This window comes from Artibeus jamaicensis, unplaced genomic scaffold (assembly GCF_021234435.1).
Source record: "Artibeus jamaicensis isolate MK-2021 breed Jamaican fruit bat unplaced genomic scaffold, CSHL_Jam_final contig_851, whole genome shotgun sequence".
Lineage (NCBI taxonomy): Eukaryota > Metazoa > Chordata > Mammalia > Chiroptera > Phyllostomidae > Artibeus > Artibeus jamaicensis.
In genome coordinates this window covers 2,351,460-2,370,000 of record NW_026521986.1, presented here as the reverse complement: position 1 = coordinate 2,370,000, position 18,541 = coordinate 2,351,460, and the positions used below count along the sequence as shown (strand labels likewise).

The following is an 18,541-nucleotide window of genomic DNA, read 5'->3' as shown; positions in this document are numbered from 1 at the left end:
TAGCTTCCAAGAGAACAACATAACCAAAGAGGTGAACAAAATCTGTATACTGAAAACTGTAAGAAATTGATGAAAGAAATTAAAGAAGACACAGATAAATGAAAAGATACTTCGTGTTCATGAATTGGGAGGATTAACATTGTTATAATGTCCATACTGCTCAAAGTGACATGTGTATTTAATGCAATCCCTATCAAATCACAATGGCAGTTTTTACAGAAATAGAAAAAGCAATTCTAAAATTTGTATGGAACCACAAAAGATCACAAAGAGCCAAAACAAACTTGAGAAAAAAAGAAATGCTGAGTTGGAGGCATCATAATTTCTGATTTCAAATTATATTACAAAGGTATGGTAATTAAAATGGTATGGTACTACTATAAAGAGACACCTAGACCAACGGAACACAATAGAGAGCCCAGAAAGAAACCACAGCATGTTTAATCAACTCATTTTTGACCAGGGCACCAAGAATACACAATGGGGAAAGGATAGTGTCAATCAGCAGTGCTGGGAAAACTAAACACCCACATGCAAAAGAATGAAATTGGATCCTATCTTCACCACTCACAAAAGGCAACTCAAAATGAATTAAAGACTTAGGCATAAGACCTGAAACTGTGAAACCCCAGGGAAAAAACACAGGAAAAATCTCTTTAACATTGCTATTGACAATGGAAACAAAAGCAAAAATAAATAAGCGGGATTCCATCAAACTGAAAAGCTTCTGCCCAGCACAGGAAACCATCAACCCAATGCAAAGGCAACCTGTGGATTAGGACAATATATTTGGATGGTGATGCTCACCTTACCCCTGCACTGGGCAGATCTTATGACAGAAGAAAAAAAAGCAGGGGTGAGTCTTGGGACAGGCCAGGTCCACAGGGAGAGAGGGGCGAAGGCCAGGCCTTCTCAGTTGCCTCTCCAGTGTCACTGGGACCAGCGAAAGTGGTGTTTCTGTGGAGAGTGCCTTCTGAAGGAGCTGAGGACTTTGGAGGGAGGAGGAGCAGCCCTCCAAGATGGTCAGGGGAAGAGGCCAGGTCATAAAGTATCTCCTTGGTGTTCTTTCAACTATCCCAGAAAAATGATTTGGGGCTCTATATTCAAAAGGTTACTTGGAAAATTAAAAATTACATGCTCTTGCCCTGACTTGTGTGGCTCAGTTGGTTGAGCATTCATTGTCCTGCAATTTGAAACGTCATCAGTGTGATCCTTGGTCAAGGAACACCCTGGGTTTTGGATTCGGTCCCAGGTCAGGGAACATGTGAGAGACACCGACTGATGTTTCTCTCACAATGACGTTTCTTTCCCTCTCTTTCTCTCCCGCCCCACCCCTCTATTTTAAAATAAATTAATAAAATCTTTTTTTTCCAATTAAATGTTCCCACTAAGTTTAGTGAGGTCTTCCCTAAGCCCCCAACCAGAGTATATGGTACTTATAAACTTGTAGTTTATCTGTATTTTCTTTCTAATTCTTACTAATGGTTTGATACAGAATAGAACCTCAATATGTAAATTCTTATATGGACAAATTGCCCAATAAATATAATGCACCTTGTCAAAAATAACTATGAATAAAAAAAGATGATATTGTTATTTTTCACATATCAGTCATCAAAACACCCAGAAATTCTATAGAACCAGCTCTGTTCAATAATTGTGTTTAAAGTGCTCTAACATGAGAGAGGAGTTGACCACACTACAATCTGTTACTGGCTCATCGACACAGCCTTCCTGTTTGCTCAATAGAATATAGCTCATGTCTTTTCTTTGATTCCCCTAAGTGGGAGAGAACACCCAGGTGCTTGCTACCACAAAATATATTCCCAACAGGATAAATGGAGCTTTCCTCGGGGACTCTGTTATGTTCTTTTAGCTTATCTGCAAGAACCCATTTGGGTGCCCTGTTTATGGTACAATCCTTCATCTCCATTTGGGACGAACGGAGTGCTAAACCAAGAGTATTTTCTCCTGATGTTAAGGAGTTTCTTACAAGTAAAGTGCATGTTTTTGTCCTTTTCACCAAAATTTACCTTGTTTTCAATTTTGTCCTTTAATTCCCCAATTGATTATTATATTAAATATTTTTTAGCCAAGGGACTAATCTTTGTGTAATTTAGCTCCTTAATTTATTATTTCATAAATTATATTAAGCCAATTATTTTAAGGCTATTAAAATGAAACCTCTGGGCAATAATATAGTATCACTGAGCCAGGTACTATGCTCAGCTCTTTATATTAATTTTCTAATGCTCAGAATTTCAGTATCCTACATGATTCACATTTTAATTTATTTTTATTTTTTAAAGATTTTACTTATTTATCTTTAAAGGAGAAGGGAAGGTGAGAAGGAGAGAAATATCAATGTATGGTTGCCTCTCATGAGTCCCCTGCTGGGAACTGGCCTGCAACCCAGGCACTTGCCCTGACTGGGAATCGAACCACAATCGTGTGGTTGGCAGGCCCGCGCTCAACCCACTGAGCTACACCAGCCAGGGCCCACATTTTTATTTTGATCATCCAAATAAGGAGACTGAAACTAAATGTGTTTAAATAACTGGCACAAGTTTACAAACTGTTAAGTGATGAAGCAAGGACTTGGATTGGTGTTTGTCTGGGTTCAAGGCCGGGGCTCTTTCTATGAGCAACAGGGCCTTTCCTGTGTTTCTGCGCCCCTCCCCCTACAGTCTGTAGCTCAGGAGCAACACTGCCTCAGCAGGACTATTGACTGCGGGAAAGCAAAGCCACTAAAGTATATTAACCATAAATGGGTATTTATTGGAAGAACCTAGGGAGTCAGTCAGTCTAAAGGCTTAACTGCAGAGGACTGAGTGTTTTTCCAAACCAGTTTTGCTGCTGTGACCTTTGTGGTTAAAAATTCAGGCATTACCTAACAACCCTGTCATGACCAGAGGCAGAAAAGACAGCACATGGTTCTTACAGGGCTGTGAATTGCAGACGCCCGACCTGACATGGGTGCACACCTCCGCAGGGCCACAGGAAAGGACCGGCGGGAGCCCAGGTGACAGTTCTCACCTCTGGAAGCTCATTCTTCTGGCGGAGCTGAGGATTCAGACTTCCCATTAACTTTGACATCGTGGTTCAATAACACTTCCCCTTGTAAAAGTAATAATTAACTCATAATTCTGACAAAATAAAACTCACTTAGAACAAACTTTACCTATATTGCAATTTAATCTGGTGATTCAGAATGTCCTCGGGGTCTTGTGATAGCAAGGATTAGTAAGACCATTGTGAACGTCAGGTTCGGCCATACCCGCCTATGTCTAAAAGTGGTGTGAGGTCCTGAGGAAGTTGTCTTTTTCCTCCAGTATTTTTCTTTGTCTAGTAAAGCTGAACTGTGGATGATTTCAAGCTCTACATTTTTAAAAATTCTGAAGACATGAATTTTTCCTATTACCATGTCCTCAGTTTGCAGTGCCAGGTGCTACAGGAGACACAGAGGTGAACCAAACCAAGTCCCCACTTTTACAGAGCTCATAGTGGTATAGAGAGAATAACCAAATCTGTGGAGTACCTCATTTTACTCCAGGCATTGTTTTAACACTGTTTGTTATTAACCTACTTAATTCTCATGACTACCCTCCAGTGAAAGCCCCATTTGACAGATGAGAAATCCAGGTATAATGATTGCAAATCTATTCAGAACAGTGTAAGTCAGTTCAGCCTAAGATAATTACCATCCACGAGAAACTTGAATAAAGTGCAGTGGAGGCTCTGAGGTTATTGGGATTGAGAAAACCTAATGGATGAGACAGCTTTTGAGACAGGCTGAAAACACAAGTGTGATTTCAGTAGGCAGAGAAACCACCTGCAGCACAGACTGATTTTGAACGGGCTGGATCTGAAATGCTCCAGCAGAGCCAAATGAGAAGGTTTAGGCTAGTTTGCAAGATGAGCGGTCAGAAGAGGGGAAGGGAGGAGATACAACCTGAGAGTTATTTGTGTAGATGCAACTCTGTTCGAGGGAAGAGGTTAAAGAGGATAAAGGAAGAACAAGGTTGGAGCCCAGGCAGATTGCCCCTTTGGGAAATAGGAGGAAAACAACAAGGGAGCCAGTGAAGGAAGTGAAGAAGGAATAGCCAGAGCAATTGAAGGTAAGTTTGTAAAGGAGGGTTGAGGAAACAGGGTAATGGTGTCAAATTCTGCAGCAAAGGAGATGGGTGGGAATGGGACATGAAAAACGCCATTAGAAAATGAGGAAGAAGCAATTTAAAATTTGGGGTGAAGAGATGCATTATAGCCAAGATGGAGACCATATTTTGAAAAAGTCTGGCAATGCAGGGAAGCAAGAGCTGGGGTGGCAGAAGGGTTTGGGAAAGGCCTGGCTGTAGTAAGAGAAACGGCACGAGTTCTGAGGAACACGTGGAAGACACAGGTGAGGGAGGAGCTGATTGAGGAAGGTCCTTGAGGGGGTCAGAAGGAAGGGGATTCAGGGCAGCAGTGACTTGTTTATATTTTCATTTTCCAAATGAACTCTGGAAATTCTCAATTCTCAATTCTCAATTCCCAATTCTCTGGAAACTGCATCACTATATAAGGAAATGGTCAGTACCCCTTCCCACACACACATCCAGAGAGAGAAGGAAAGAGAGAAGACAAAGATTTTGGAATCCAATAGAGAGCTTAATACTCCAGTGAGCTTTACTGAATCATCGTCAGGTCAATCATCAGAGCTAAAACGGTTTGTAAAAATAGTAATTAAGTTAATTAAAATAAGAAAAAATAAGGAAAATGAGAACACTGCTCTTTTAAGGTCATGAGTGTTTGATAAATCTATAAAAATACTAAGTGAGCAGGGACATCATTGCTACCTTTCTAAATGAGGATGCCACCCCAAACATCAGCGACTTCCTACATAATAATAAAATAAGACATTCATGCTAAATATGGGTTGGTTGTTTCAGGCCCAACTTAATTTCTGATTACTCTGCAGAGGTTTCCCTGAAAAACTCCAAGTGCCTGTAATTGTTAAGGATATTCTTCCTGTTGGCTATCAGAATATGCTCCTTTAGGCAGAAATACATTGAATTAGCAAGCAGCTGCCAGCAGGGAGCAACTTAACCTGTTCTTCACCTTCCTAGTCAGAGCAGCTTGGTCTGGGGCAGGAAAACCCAAACTGCTGAGGGGGAAATAAGGCCCCGACAGTAAAATCCGGAGCCAAGTTTCTGGCTGGGCGCCACTTAGGGCCTCCTGAGGGAAGTGCGGCGGCTTCCAACCTCACAGAGAAGTCCCTAACCCGGGGGACAAGGCTTCCCGAGGAGGCCATTTCTGAGAACCCAAAGGCGGCTGCAGAGCAGCAGGACCAGAGCGAGGAGAGTGCGCCACGCATCCTCTGTTCCTCGGGGAACTCCGGGGAGTTTCAGGTGGTGACCCACACTCCTTGTTAGGATTGCCCGGTAAAAATGCAAGATGTGTGCACCTCCGTCAACGGTCAGCGGTCAACTGTCAACGGTCAGCGTCCCGGTCGCCGGTGGCAACGGCAGTTGCGGCCCTGGCCGCTGGGCGCTGCACTGCATCCGCACGCAAGATGGCGCTGCACTACCGGTCCCTGCGACCCGCGGTGGTCTGCACCGGCCCCTCCCTCGAGCTGTGCACCTTCCCCTCCAGCCTGGGCTCCTCTGTGGCAGCCGCAGCGCTGGGGCAGCTCTTGGTTGTGGGTGAGAAGGCCGCAGGGGCTGGAGGGGGCGACTTCCCCCACAAGACGCAGGGGCCCGGGAGGGCGGGGAGGGGGGGGAGGGGGGCGCGGGCAGGGAGGCAGGAGGCAGAGCTCAGGGAGGTTGGTTGGACTCCCCCTGGGTTCCTCACAGGCCCTGGAGGGGCCTTCCTTCTAGCATGAGAGATGCAAAGATTTTTTTTCCCTAGTATGTTTATTGGTATTAGAGAGAGAGAGAGAGAGAGAAAGAAACATCAATTGGTTGCTCCTCATCCATGCCCCACCTGGGATCAAACCTGTAACCTAGGAAGGTTTGCTGACTGGGAATGGAACCCACAACCTTTCAGTTGGGCCATGCTCCAGCCAACTGAGCCACACTGGCCAAGGTCAAACAGAGACTCTTAAGGGGAGTTTTTGCTGAAGGAACCTAAAATATACACCTAAATTAGAATACTATGAAATAGAAAATAACAAATACAAAAGATTTATATCAAGTGCTATAGAAATTCACAGATAGAGATGTAACTTGCAGCTGCATTAGCGTTACAGCTGGATCTTAAAGGGTTAAATAGGATTTGGACAGATAAATAAGATATCTTAATTTTGAAATTTTTTCTAGAACAATCACTGCAAGGGGACTCTTTTAAATGCAACGAAGAAGCTAGAATCTTTCTTAAGGACACTGCTGTAGCTGTCAAGAAATTAGTATTAGCTAATAAGAGCCTTTTAAAGAAATGTTCCACTTATTTCCTCCTCAAACGTTAATTTAACACCAACTTTGTTCAAAACGTTTTAATAGAAAAACTGGGAAAATATCTACCCTGACCAAATAAAAAATTGTTTTCCCTCTCACTTAACAAAGCATTTTACCCAGTGTTGCTCAAGTGTGGACTGTTGCCCGATGTTCCATGCAGAACACTGAACCAAGGCCTGTGTTGTGGATGAGGGCAGGCCCGCTAAGGAGAAGCAATGCTGGTGAGCACACAGCTCTGTTAAGGGGTGAGCCAAATGGGAAACACTGGCGACCTCAACGTTGGTGTAAGCGTCACATAGCCTCTGAAATAAACTGGGTGTGCGGTGCCAGTGAAGTCGGTTCTCCACAGGCAGTTCCTAATGTACCTGGTGAAAGGTATTCTTGGCACCCATTTCACTGAAGTAGACCATGTTGTTCAGTGAAAAGAACCGAACGGATGTTCTTTTGGTTATATTAACCAAAGAAGAATTTAAAGAATTTCCTTTTGAGGTGTCACAATCATTTCTCTGGCCCTGGATGATGTTTATGATGCTTCCCCAGCAGGGTCAGAATGGTGAAGTCTCTTCCTTTGATTTTAAAATATTGAGGAAGAATCTACCACATATCCAATATCTCAAAATAGAAGTATGGTAAAGTAAATGAGTTTGGGTCTACAGACTGCTGATAACAGTTAATCTTTTTACAATGATATTTTATGTAATTATAGAGTTGTGTACGTATACTACAGAACTATACTTTATAATGTCCCTTAACTGAATACATACAGAATACATGCATGTGGAATATAAACCATTTAGCATCCGTGCATGCTGTACTGCGCTGCAGTCTATGGAAATCTTTTCCCTGGCTTTGTTTTAGTTATGCTTTTCTCAGGAATTGAGGGGATCATGATATTAATGGTAGCATATTAAAGTATCTAGTATGTGCCCACTTAATATCTGAACTGTGAAATCTCTTGCATAGAGATAAATCCCTCCATTTTTCAAAGTAACAAGTTTCCACTGTGATAAAGCACTACATGGTTACTCTGGACAACTTAGAAAAAAATAGACAAGCAAAAGGAAGGAAGTGAAAACCGCGATGATCCCAGCACTCTCAAGTCATCGTGTTACCTCTTTGGTGAATGTTCTTCCTGTTTTCAGGGTACAGATGATGCTTGTATTGAAGTTTATAGAAAAGTGGTCATGCTCTATGGATACTGGGTTGGCCTAGAAGTTACGATGGCTCTAGTAGTGCTTAGTTGTCTCTAACTTCATTCAAAATCTTTGTCAGATTGTATTGTGACAGCGGTCACATCAACGTGCATTTACCAAAACTTATCAAAATCGGTAAATTTTTGTGCAACCATTGTAGTATTAAAGATGACAGAAAATATGCAACTTTTTCAGCATGTCATGCTTTCTTATTTCAAGAAAGGTAAAATCACAACTGAAACACAGGTAAAGATTGTTCAGTATGTGGAGAAGTTATGTCAAAAATGGTTTGTGAAGTTTCTTGGTACCATTGACATTTTGGCCAAACAGTCCTTTGCTATGGGGCTGTCTCATGCATTGGAAGATGTTTAGCAGCACCCTTGGCCTCTGCCCACTAGAAGCCTTTAGCAGGAGACAGCTGATACACTCAAAATATCCCAATCAATAAAGTTATCAGTAACATTGAAAAATATGTCTTCTATTTTATGGAAAAAACTAAACAGACACTTTGGCCAACTCAATACAATTATGTAAACTGCTTTTCATTATTCATGAAATTGGATGGTAATTTATCAGGTCATATAGTAAGTATAGCCGGTGTGACCATTTAGTCAAAAGATGATTTATCTGTTTTTCTACTAATGTATTTTGAATTTTTTTCAAAAACTCCCACCCCCAGAATTATAAATTAATAATAAGAAGAAAAACAGTAGGCCCACCTGACTTTTTGTTTGGATTTGTCAGTATGTATAAGAGAAACACTGTTCTCTTTATGCCTAAGCATATTTTTATACGTAGATCCTTGTTTTTTTATTTTTTATTTTATTTTTTTAAACTTTTTTATTGATTATGCCATTACATTTGTTCTATTCCCCCCTCCACCCTGCATGCCCCTCCCCCACCATTTCCCCCTTTAGTTCATGAACTCGTGTCTCAAATTCTTTAGATTCTGTATTTCCCCTACTATTCCCACCCTCCCCCTATCCATTTTCTATCTACTGTCTATGCTACTCATCCTCTGTACCCTCTCCCCCCTTCTCCCTCTCTCACTCCCCTGTTGCTAATCCTACACGTGATCTTCATTTCTATGATTCAACTCCTGATCCAGCTGTCCTCGTAATTTGCTTTTGTTTTAGGTGTGGTTGTTGATAACTGTGAGTTTGCTGTTCTTTCACTGTTCAACTTTTTAATCTTCTTTTTCTTAGGTAAATCCCTTTAACATTTCATATAATAAGGGCTTGGTGATGATGAACTCCTTGAAATTGGTCTTATCTGAGAAGCGCTTTATCTGTCCTTCCATTCTAAATGAAAACTTTGCTGGATAGAGCAATCTTGGTTGTAGGTCTTTGGTTTTCATGACTTGGAATACCTCTTTCCAGCCCCTTCTTGCCTGTAAGGTCTCTTTTGAGAAATCAGCTGACAGTCTGATGGGAACTCCTTTGTAGGTGACAGTCCCCTTATCTCTTGCTGCTTCTAGTATTCTCTCCTTCATTTGAATCTTGGCTAATGTAATGATGATGTGCCTCGGTGAGTTCCTTCTTGGGTCCAACTTCTTTGGGACTCTCTGAGCTTCCTGGATTTCCTGGAAGTCTATTTCCTCTGCCAGAATGGGGAAGTTCTCTTTTATTATTTGTTCAAATAAGGTTTCCACTTGTGACTCTTCCCCTTCTGGTACCCCTATAATTCGAATGTTGGAACGTTTAAAGATGTCCTGGAGGTTCCTAAGCCTCTCCTCATTTTTTTGAATTCTTGTTTCTTCATTCTTTTCTGTTTGGCCATTATTTGCTTTCTTCTGGTCCACTCCCTTGATCTGAGTCCCAATTTCCTTTCTATTACTATTGGTTTCCTGTGCATTACCATTCATTTCAATTAGTTTAGCTTTCATATGTTTCTCTAATTTGTGACTATAGTCAACCAGTTCTGTGAGCATCCTGATCACCAGTGTTTTGAACTGTGCATCTGAAAGTTTGGCTATTTCTTCATCACTTAGATTTATCGGCTCTGGGGCTCTGAGTTGTTCTTGAGCTATTTTTGGTCTGTTTGCGCCAGTAAGTAAGTAAGAGGGGAGAAACCTTAGTTGTTTACCAGGGCGGGAGCACCCAGGTCGCTGGTTTGTGACGCTGTGTGTGGGGGCGGGGTCAGAGAGGGAGCAATGGCGGTCCTCTCCACTAACCCAGTTTGTCCCCTCCCACCACTCCCCCCGGCCTGTTTATCCAAGCAGAATTGTGGAAGCCTGCTGCCCAGAGCCGCGTGGTCTCAATGCTCGCCTCTTCACTGGTTTATCCGCACGCAAATGCGCGACCTACCGCAGACAGCCAGCCGCGCCTCTTCCCCGTGTGCACCCGCAGCTTGCCCGTGATCCACGCCTTCGGCTGCTTGTGCGCCACCAGGTCAGGGATCTTTTTGGTCAACCAGCTTCGCTGCTGGCTTACGCGTTTAGCCGAGCATTTCTTCCTTTTTTGGACTCCGTATTGTCGATTTTCTGTGTGGTCTGGTTGTGTTTATCGTTGTTAAAAATAGTTGTTCTTAGATTTGGTCGTGCACGGAAGCAAGGTGGGTCCACCTATGCCTACATCTTGGTGGAAGTCTTGATCTTTGTTTTTTTATTAAATAGCTTTCTTTCTCAGTGTTACCCTTTTTGTCGAAGTCTTTAAGTTTAAAATTTTGAAACAAAACAGGAAACACATAGGGAAAGATGATTTATGAGTTGAAGAAATAAGCAGAAATTAAAAGATAAATAACAATGATACCTTAAAAGCTGATTATAGTTACTTTCCCTTCTTTCTATCCCAAATAAAAATTACAGCAGGTATTTAAAGAATATCACATTTTGACCTTTCAAAAGATTTATAGGTCATCTTTTAGGGAATAATTTTTATTTTTTAATATGTCATTTATATTTTTAGAAAGAAATAAGAAAAGACACAGTTGATCTTCTGGAAGTTGAAAGCGGGGAACTCAGCAGACTATATTTTCGGTTGGAAACTCTTCCCAGTAATGTTCGCCCAGAATTTGAAGGTATTTTGAGGTTAATCACTGTAGAAATGTAGTTTATTGTATCAAAATGTAGAGCCAAGTTCTTGTGAAAAGATGAGTTCATTGATGATTTTATAAGCCTGGTGTAGTTATTTCATGCCAAATATAGTTAGAAAGAGTACTTGACACTCATAGTGAGATCCAAAATAATTTTCATGACATATTAAGTGGAAATAATAATATATATAAATAATAAATATATGTGACATAAATTTACATCATTTCATGTCTGAAGAGACTAAAGACATATAGACTCAGCCCATTACCAGTTGATGTTTATCCAATTAAGTTAGGCAGCTTGACTAGCCTAAGTCATCATTCAACTCTACTGTCTATCTCTGTGAGTTTGGCTACTGTAGACACCTCACATAAGTGGAATCGGACAATATTGTCCTTTTGTCACTGACTTATTTCATTGGCATAAAGTCTTCAGGGTTCATCCGTGTTGTAACATGGTTCAGTGGGTTAACTTCATTACAATTTGTTTTACTTTCTCTGTAGTTCAAATGGACTCAATTATGGACTCTGGATATTTGCACTTATGTACTTGATACTGAATGAGTATGAGTAAATAGATGTTACTAAATGTCAGAACTTCTCCCTCTCTCCTTGCGGTCCTACCAGAAAATGCAAAGGTTGTAAGGGATGAGCTCTCCTGAGGATGTGCTGGGAAGGCTGAGACCAAGGGCTCACCTGACTCCTGTCTCCTGGACCACATGGTCCAGCCCCAGCCTGGTACCTGGCTGCCTGGATGCCTTGGGCTATTAATAGATATCACCCAAGAGCAGTAAAACTGCAAAATACTCTTCATACTAGATGATGGGGTTGATGCAGATATTTTAAATAGTTTTTTTTTACTTGAAAGTGATATATACCCTTCCAAAACTTCTTATAATACCATGCATGAAACTGTTGTAATTGCTATGAACTCTTTTGGTGGCTACTCATTGAGCCCCTGCTGTGTCCCAAACTCTGAAACTGGGCTGGGAATGAGGGAGACTGCAGTTCCTGCCATCACTGAGATAACTGTTCTAACACCTCCTCAGTTTTTGGTCAAAAGTCCAGTTACATACTTTGTTTCATGGTCAGAGTCAAAAGTCAAGGCAATGAGGAGGAAGTGGATAAAATTGTAGCAGTGGGAGGAAGGAACATAGGAAGAGAAAGGAAGGAAAGTTACAAAGGCTGCTTTGGACCAGTTTTGTGCAGAGGTTTGTAAGCACTTCTGGAGACCACAGGGCAACTGGACACTGTACCAACAGCTGAGATGGGACAGATGGGAATTGGCGATGTGGAAATGCTAACGAAATAAAAGGCAGCATGAAGTAGCATCAGCAGAGAAGGTGGATTTTGGGAATGGGTCCCGATCTGGATTTCCCAGATGGACAAGGTTCATTCCAGTGTAAAGAACACATGAAGCAAGGCAGTAAGACATGGAAGTGCATGGCCTTAGTCTGAGTAATAAGCTGAATTGGATTGTCAGGAGCTTGGGGTGGGAATGCTTATGCCAGGTGAGGCTGAAAGGCTGAGTCCAGATCACATGGGAAAGAAATGCCAAGGTGCTTGGTCTTTCTCTTCAGATCTCAGAGACTCCCACAAACACAACTCTACTAGGACTCTACTAGAGTAGCTACAGTGACACTAGAAAGGAGCTACTTTCCTGATCCTGTATGTCAGCCTCTGGTGCTAATCACCCCCAATGCACACAGGAATGGCTAGGAGGGTTTCCATGGAGGGAGATGGGACTAGAGCTGGTGATAGATTTAAATATGGAGTTTCAAGACCAAGGCCAACCCTGACAGTTACCGCCTCCTTGAATTTGCACCTCAGGCAGCTCATACATCTCACCTTCCCCCAGCTCTGTCTATAACTAGCTGCTCAGGAGGATGCAGTACCATTTTGAGATGAGAAAGCCCAGAAGACCTGGTTTGGGGAAGAGAATAAGGTTAGTTTGTTGCCTCTTCTTTTTTATGGTTACCTGATAGAAAGGAGGATTTTTTAAGTTTCTTTTTATTATATTTTATTGTTTATGCTATTACAGTTGTCCTACTTCTTTCCCCATTGCCCACTACTGCCCAGCAACACCCCTTCCTCAGGCCATCCCCATATTGCAGTCTGTGTCCATGGGTCAGGCACGTATGTTCTGTGGTTTGGTGGTAATGAAGCCCTTTCATTTTGCATTTTACCCCTCGGAATTTTAGTTCATTTCTTCAGAAAAGTAGCACGTGCATATACTTTCACAATTTGAGAGACAAGGATCTCAGAGATGTGTGCACCCCAGATTGACAGCAGCCGTCTTCACAGTGACAGTCAGCTGGAAGCGCAGGCACCCATGGCGAGAGGAAGGACATTTGAGACGTGGCCCTCACAGCACACTATTATTCGGTGCCCCGACAGGGTACTTGATGAATGAACCTTGAGGACACTGTGCCCTGAGGAAGACGTCAAAGACAAAACGGCACACACTGTATGATTCCACCTGTATAAGGTACCAAACGGGCCAAATTCAGGACTGGGAAGTGGAGAGATGGTGGCCAGGGCCTAGGGGAGCAGTTCCATTTGTGCAACATGAAACGCATTCTGGACAGGGGTGCTGGAGTCGGTTGCACAGCAGAGTGAATGTACATAATGCCACAGAAGTATAGAACCCCAAAGACTTGCTGGGAGGGGTCAGAGACAATGATCCTTCAGAGATAGGAGGGCAAGGACATTGAAAAGAGCTCATACCTGGTGAGCCAGGGCCCACAGAAGCAGAATAAGCTATTATTTCACTTAAAATCCTACACCGCTTGAGGTGATGTGTTTTCCAGTTCTCAGGGACTGACTGTATCAGGGAATGAGGAGGAGGAGCCCCTCTTCATCTAACAGGGGGGACAAGCCTCCAGAGTTGGGAAGGGGTTTGAGCTGCGCCTGTGTGACTGCAGACATTCATTCCCTGCTTGCCTACTAGGGCAGCAGGAGGAGGGGCAAGTCAGACACAGGCTCTCAGGGGTTGGGAAGCTGCACACTCCCATTGGCTTTGGGTGTACATGGGATTCTGGGCCAGATGTTTTGAAACTGAGTCAGTTTTGATGCAAAATGTGGTTGGTCTTTCCCCTCCCCCTGGTGGGGAGTATCAAGGGTCACCAGCTGGAGTGCCAATGGTGACCTGTGCAGTCAAGTGAGCAGAGTCCTGGGGCACTGACTGCAAGACATGCCTGAGGCTGGACAGTGACTGGAGAGTGGCTAAGTCACCTACATTTATGTGACTTCTGGGTGGGAGAAGAGGTTCCTGGTGCAACCTGAACTGAGCTGGCAGAGGGTGACAGGATGGTTTGGGGGCTGTCTTAGTGGGAAGGGGCTTTGAGGCAGAAACTTCCCATTACTAACAAAGCCCTTGGTTGTGATTATCTGCACTGGGAACAAATTTATGTTCTTGGGATGTTTTCAGCTCTTGAGCCTAGTGGTTGTATGACAAATATTTAAGTAGCTCTTTGAGGTCACACTCTTTTTCCTTTCCCTTATTGGTCACCCGGTTCTTAGGCACAAACTTGCCATTGCAGAAAAGATTCTTTGACACTTAACCCTGACTTTGGAGATCTGCCAGGTAGGCAGCAACAGTAGCACCCCTGCACCCCTTCTGCAGGGTTCGGCAACATTCACTCAATTCTGACCACACTCCCTCTGAAGAATTACTAGTACTCCAGGGATAACACCTTCAGCCCTGCTTTGCTTCCCCATAGCCATAGTCATTTGTATATAAATACTCATCTATTCACATTTTTAATTTTTTACCTTGTGGCTAGACTTGGTCATGAATTTAGGACACGGATTAATGGGAAGAATACAATGTATTTGATCAGCAGTGCTGACACACGTTTCCAGCTACAGTGGCAGGGCCCCTGAGGATGGGGTTCCCAGGGTGGGGGTGTCAGGCATCACTTTCTTCAGCTTCCTCCTCAGCAGCTGAGTCTGATGTAGCAGCCTTGGCTGTTGACATGGAGCCTTCACCCCTCTCCATTTTCTCCAAAAGCTCACCCTGGTCAGACACATTCTGTTCCACATTTCCCTTGTGCGTGGCATTGAGAGGCCAATACATATCCCATGGCCACAGGGGCCACCTTCTCTGGAAACCAGCCTCCTCCATCTCATGTTCTGCTGAGTGTTCTTTATGTCCAAACATGGAGAGGAAGCCCCGTCCTTCTGTGCCTTCCTCCGCTGTTCTTTTCTGACAGATGGCCATGAGACAGAAAATGACCATAAAAATTGTTGCCACTGTAATCACAGGGGCTGCCAAGATGAGTTTCTTCTTATACCCGTGGCCTGGCACTTGTGCCCTGAGCTCACGTGACTCCTGCTCTTCCTCTTCACCCGAAGCCTCAGTCCCCTGGTTTCCCCAGTGATCCATGCCCCAGTCTGCCTTGGAAACCTTAACCTCCTCCTGTTCAGTGAGGAGCTTCATCAGGAGCTTCATGAAGGCTGTTAAGCCGCCTCCCTTTTCTTCACCTGGTGATGCCCTCTCGGGCTCAATGGTCAGCTCAGGGCTGTTGCGCTTCTCCCGGCCTTGTAAGACTTTCAGGAGAGAGCCTTCAGTGTTTCCTAAGTAGTTCTTTGTCACACTGCGGGTGTGTTGGACAGTCACTGTCACAGTGCAGTTTGACTGTCTTGCTCACAGCCTCCATGCTACTTCTGAATTGGCAGAGGCAGCAGGCCAGATGGCTAGGTAGGATCAGTTTTCGCAGTTGAAGGGCCATCAGGAGGATGCTCTCAACTGTTGTGAGGGACACTTGCGTTCTTCCCATGTCTAAATGTCGTAGAGCTGGCAACTTAAAAAGATACGAATCCTCAACAGTGGTCAGTGGATTGTGACTGAGAATTAACTTGTGTAAAAACTGCATTCCATGCCAGGCCTGAAATGTTCCCAATCTCACCTTAGTGATTAAATTGTTGTGAAGATTTATGTGTTGCAAAAAGGCATGGATTCAAATGTATTCCTTTCTATAAGTTGTATTTTATTGGAGGATAAGTCTAAATACTGGAGGGATAGCAGGCCTTCAAAGGAATCCTTATGCAGTTCTCTCAAGTTATTTTCACTGAGGATTAGTTTCTCGACCCACTGGTATGACTCCCACGCATCTCTGTCGATGTAAGAAATGGCGTTTCCTCTGAAATTTAAGATGGTGAAGGAGCCATTGTGGGTTTGGGGGTACAGCACAGGCACTCTGTGGAGCCTCTGCTTCGGGCTGAGTCCAGTACAGGACAGCGTCTCGTTCTTGCAGGTGCAGAGCTGGCAGATGTTCATGAGGATGTTCTGTCCAATCACTGGGGGGCCGGACTCAGATGTCTCTGGGTGTTGAGTTCTGACAAGCTCCAGCTCTGCAGTGTGACCTGTGACTTCAGTTGAGGTGGCTTGCTGATCCTGAGTGAGGATCGTCCCCAGAAGCTGCTTTGGAGGAGCTATGGTCTGGTGCAGGGCTCTAGCATGTTCAGCCTCCACAGTAGGTTTTGGAGTGACAGTGGGTACCAGGCTCAAAGGTAGAACCCTGCCAGCAGCGAAGGTGGTTTGCTGAGTGTGAACAGGCTCTGGATGTGGAAATGTCACCTGTGCCTGCTTTAGAGGAGCTGTTGTCCTCTTTGGGGTTGGATGATGTTCAGCCTTCCTAGCAGCTTCTTGTCTTATGGTGAGCTCCAGGACCACTGGTGGAACTCGGACGTCAGAGAATAGTTGTTGCCGAGCCTGAACAGGCTCTGGTTGTGGCAATGTAACTTGAGTATGCCTTGGTGAAGCCGCAGTTCGCCATCGGAGTGTAGGATGTTCAGCCTGTATGGTAGGTTCGGGTGTTATGGTGAATTCTAGGACCAAAGGTGGCACTGTGATGTCAGAGAAGGTTGGTTGCTGAGCCTGACAAGGCTCTGGATGTGGCAATGTCACCTCTGGCCTCTTTGGAGGAGCTGTAGTCTTCTTCAGGTTTGGATGTTGTTCAGCCTGGACAGTAGGTCCTGGTGTTATGGTAAGTTCCAGGTTCAAAGGTGGAACCGTAATGTCAGTGAAGGTTGGTTGCTCATCCTGAATTGGTGATGTATGTAGGTAATTCTCCTCAGGGTGCTGTGGAGGAGCTATAGTCTGCTGCAGTTGTATAGCCTCACCCTCAGAAGCAGGCTGAGCTCGGGTCTTCTGCTGGAAGGAAGACAATTGTGTCTCCTCAGGTGCCTTTGGAGGGACACCCAGCTGGATGGGAAGTTGGACCATTTTGGTCGATCTTGCACCTGAGGCCTCCTTCTCAGTTTCAGGTGGTTTGGTCTTCATAGGGTGCTTTGGTGTTATCCAAACCCCAACATCCACGTGTTTAATGTTTAGGTGAGGCAACACTGGATGCTGAGCTTCACCTGCATCTAGAGGGGAGCCTGTCACCTCATGGTTAGTGGATGTCTTTGGAGGTAGAGCTGGACCCTGTGGCAGGACTGAAGGCGGGTCTGCACCTGCAATAGGCAGTTGTGGCAGAGCTGAGCTCTTCTCCTGGACTGAAAAGCCAGCATTTTCAGAGGAGGTTGGACGCTGATGGAACAGTCCATCAGAAACCTGCAGAGATTGATCCAAGTCAGGGGACAGTGCAGACTGAGCTGAGGTGTCCTCCTGGGATGAAGAGTGTTCTCCAGCCTCAGTGTCTTCTGGTTGATGAGCTGGGGACTCCTGAGGGGTTGGAAAAGCTTCTGTTTCCTCAAGGACCTCTGCAGGAAGAGCTGAGGGTTCTGAATTTAGTAATAAAGACTCGAAGTCTTCGGCCAGGACTGTATTCATGGGAGGTGTTTGCTGATCCAAAGGCCAGGGCTCAGTGGGCCCTGGGGCAACAGAGGTCAGCAGGACAGGGTCCAGGGCTCCAGGCTGAGCTGGAGCTGCCTGGACCAGCAGCCACAACAGCTGCCACATGAAAAGGAGCCGTGACGCCCACAGGGGAAGCCAGGACATGACAGGGACAGGTCCGAGACATAGTAAGCCACAAAGGCTGGTGGGGCACAGGAAGCAACCCAGATAAGGGGGATGCCAGTGCCGGGTCACAGTTGGCAGTCATGTCATACATGTGTCCCTTAACAACAGGACACCCCTCCCCCACCTCAGTCTCTGAACTTTCTTTAGTGAACCTTTATTAGATTTGGGTTGACAGTGACTTAGAGAGTTAGCCTTTTTCTCAAAGTCACCAGGGACCAAGTGGTCCTTTTTCCCTGCAGAGGGGACAACTAATTTTTGCTGAGCCCCCTTCCCCTACACATGAGGCAGGATTTGTGTGCACACCTGGGTGGATCCAAACAGTACCCTCACAGAGACAGTGGGATGGGTGCGGGTGTTAAAGAAGATGGGCAGTTGGTGGTGCTGCAGAGCTTCCCAAGGACGCCTGGTGACCTGGCAGGCTGGGAAATTCAGAAGTGCTAGTTCAGTTTTGGGAATCTGAACTCCTCCTTTAAGGCTGACATGTGAGAGTCATTCTTCCTTCTGTTGGTCATACTGCTTCCGAGAAAAGTCGCTGACCTTTCTTCCCATCCAAGTACTAACCAGGCCCGACTCTGCTTAGCTCCCGAGATCAGATGAGATCGGGTGCGTTCAGGGTGGTATGGCCTTAGACCATAGCTGACCTTCCTTAAGTGTCTTCTTCACTTTTACGTAGTTCCCTTGTTTGACGTGCACATGAAGGTGAAGTTCCCAGCAGTCACCTTGTAACAGGAATAAAACCTTTATAGTACTCTGACATGCCATGAAAGGATGAAAATAAGTTGCACTAAGAAACTCATAGAAGGTTCACGCATTAGAAGTTTCCCTACTGGTATGTCATTGACATCAGCAGTTGTAGCTCCTGCTTAACCAGGGAATGACCCTGAGCACAAGAAACTGGGCAGGCACCAGTGACTCAT

The 18,541-nt window shown here is 44.5% G+C and overlaps 1 protein-coding gene across 1 annotated transcript; it reads right to left on the bottom strand.

The window, feature by feature from the left end:
- Positions 1-14,567: 14,567 nt before the first annotated feature.
- Positions 14,568-17,603, bottom strand: LOC128628566 (leucine-rich repeat-containing protein 37A2-like). The gene is given in 3 exon segments (XM_053673202.1): positions 14,568-15,240; positions 15,242-15,605; positions 15,608-17,603. Coding segments are annotated over 3 exon segments (3,033 nt in total).
- Positions 17,604-18,541: the final 938 nt, after the last annotated feature.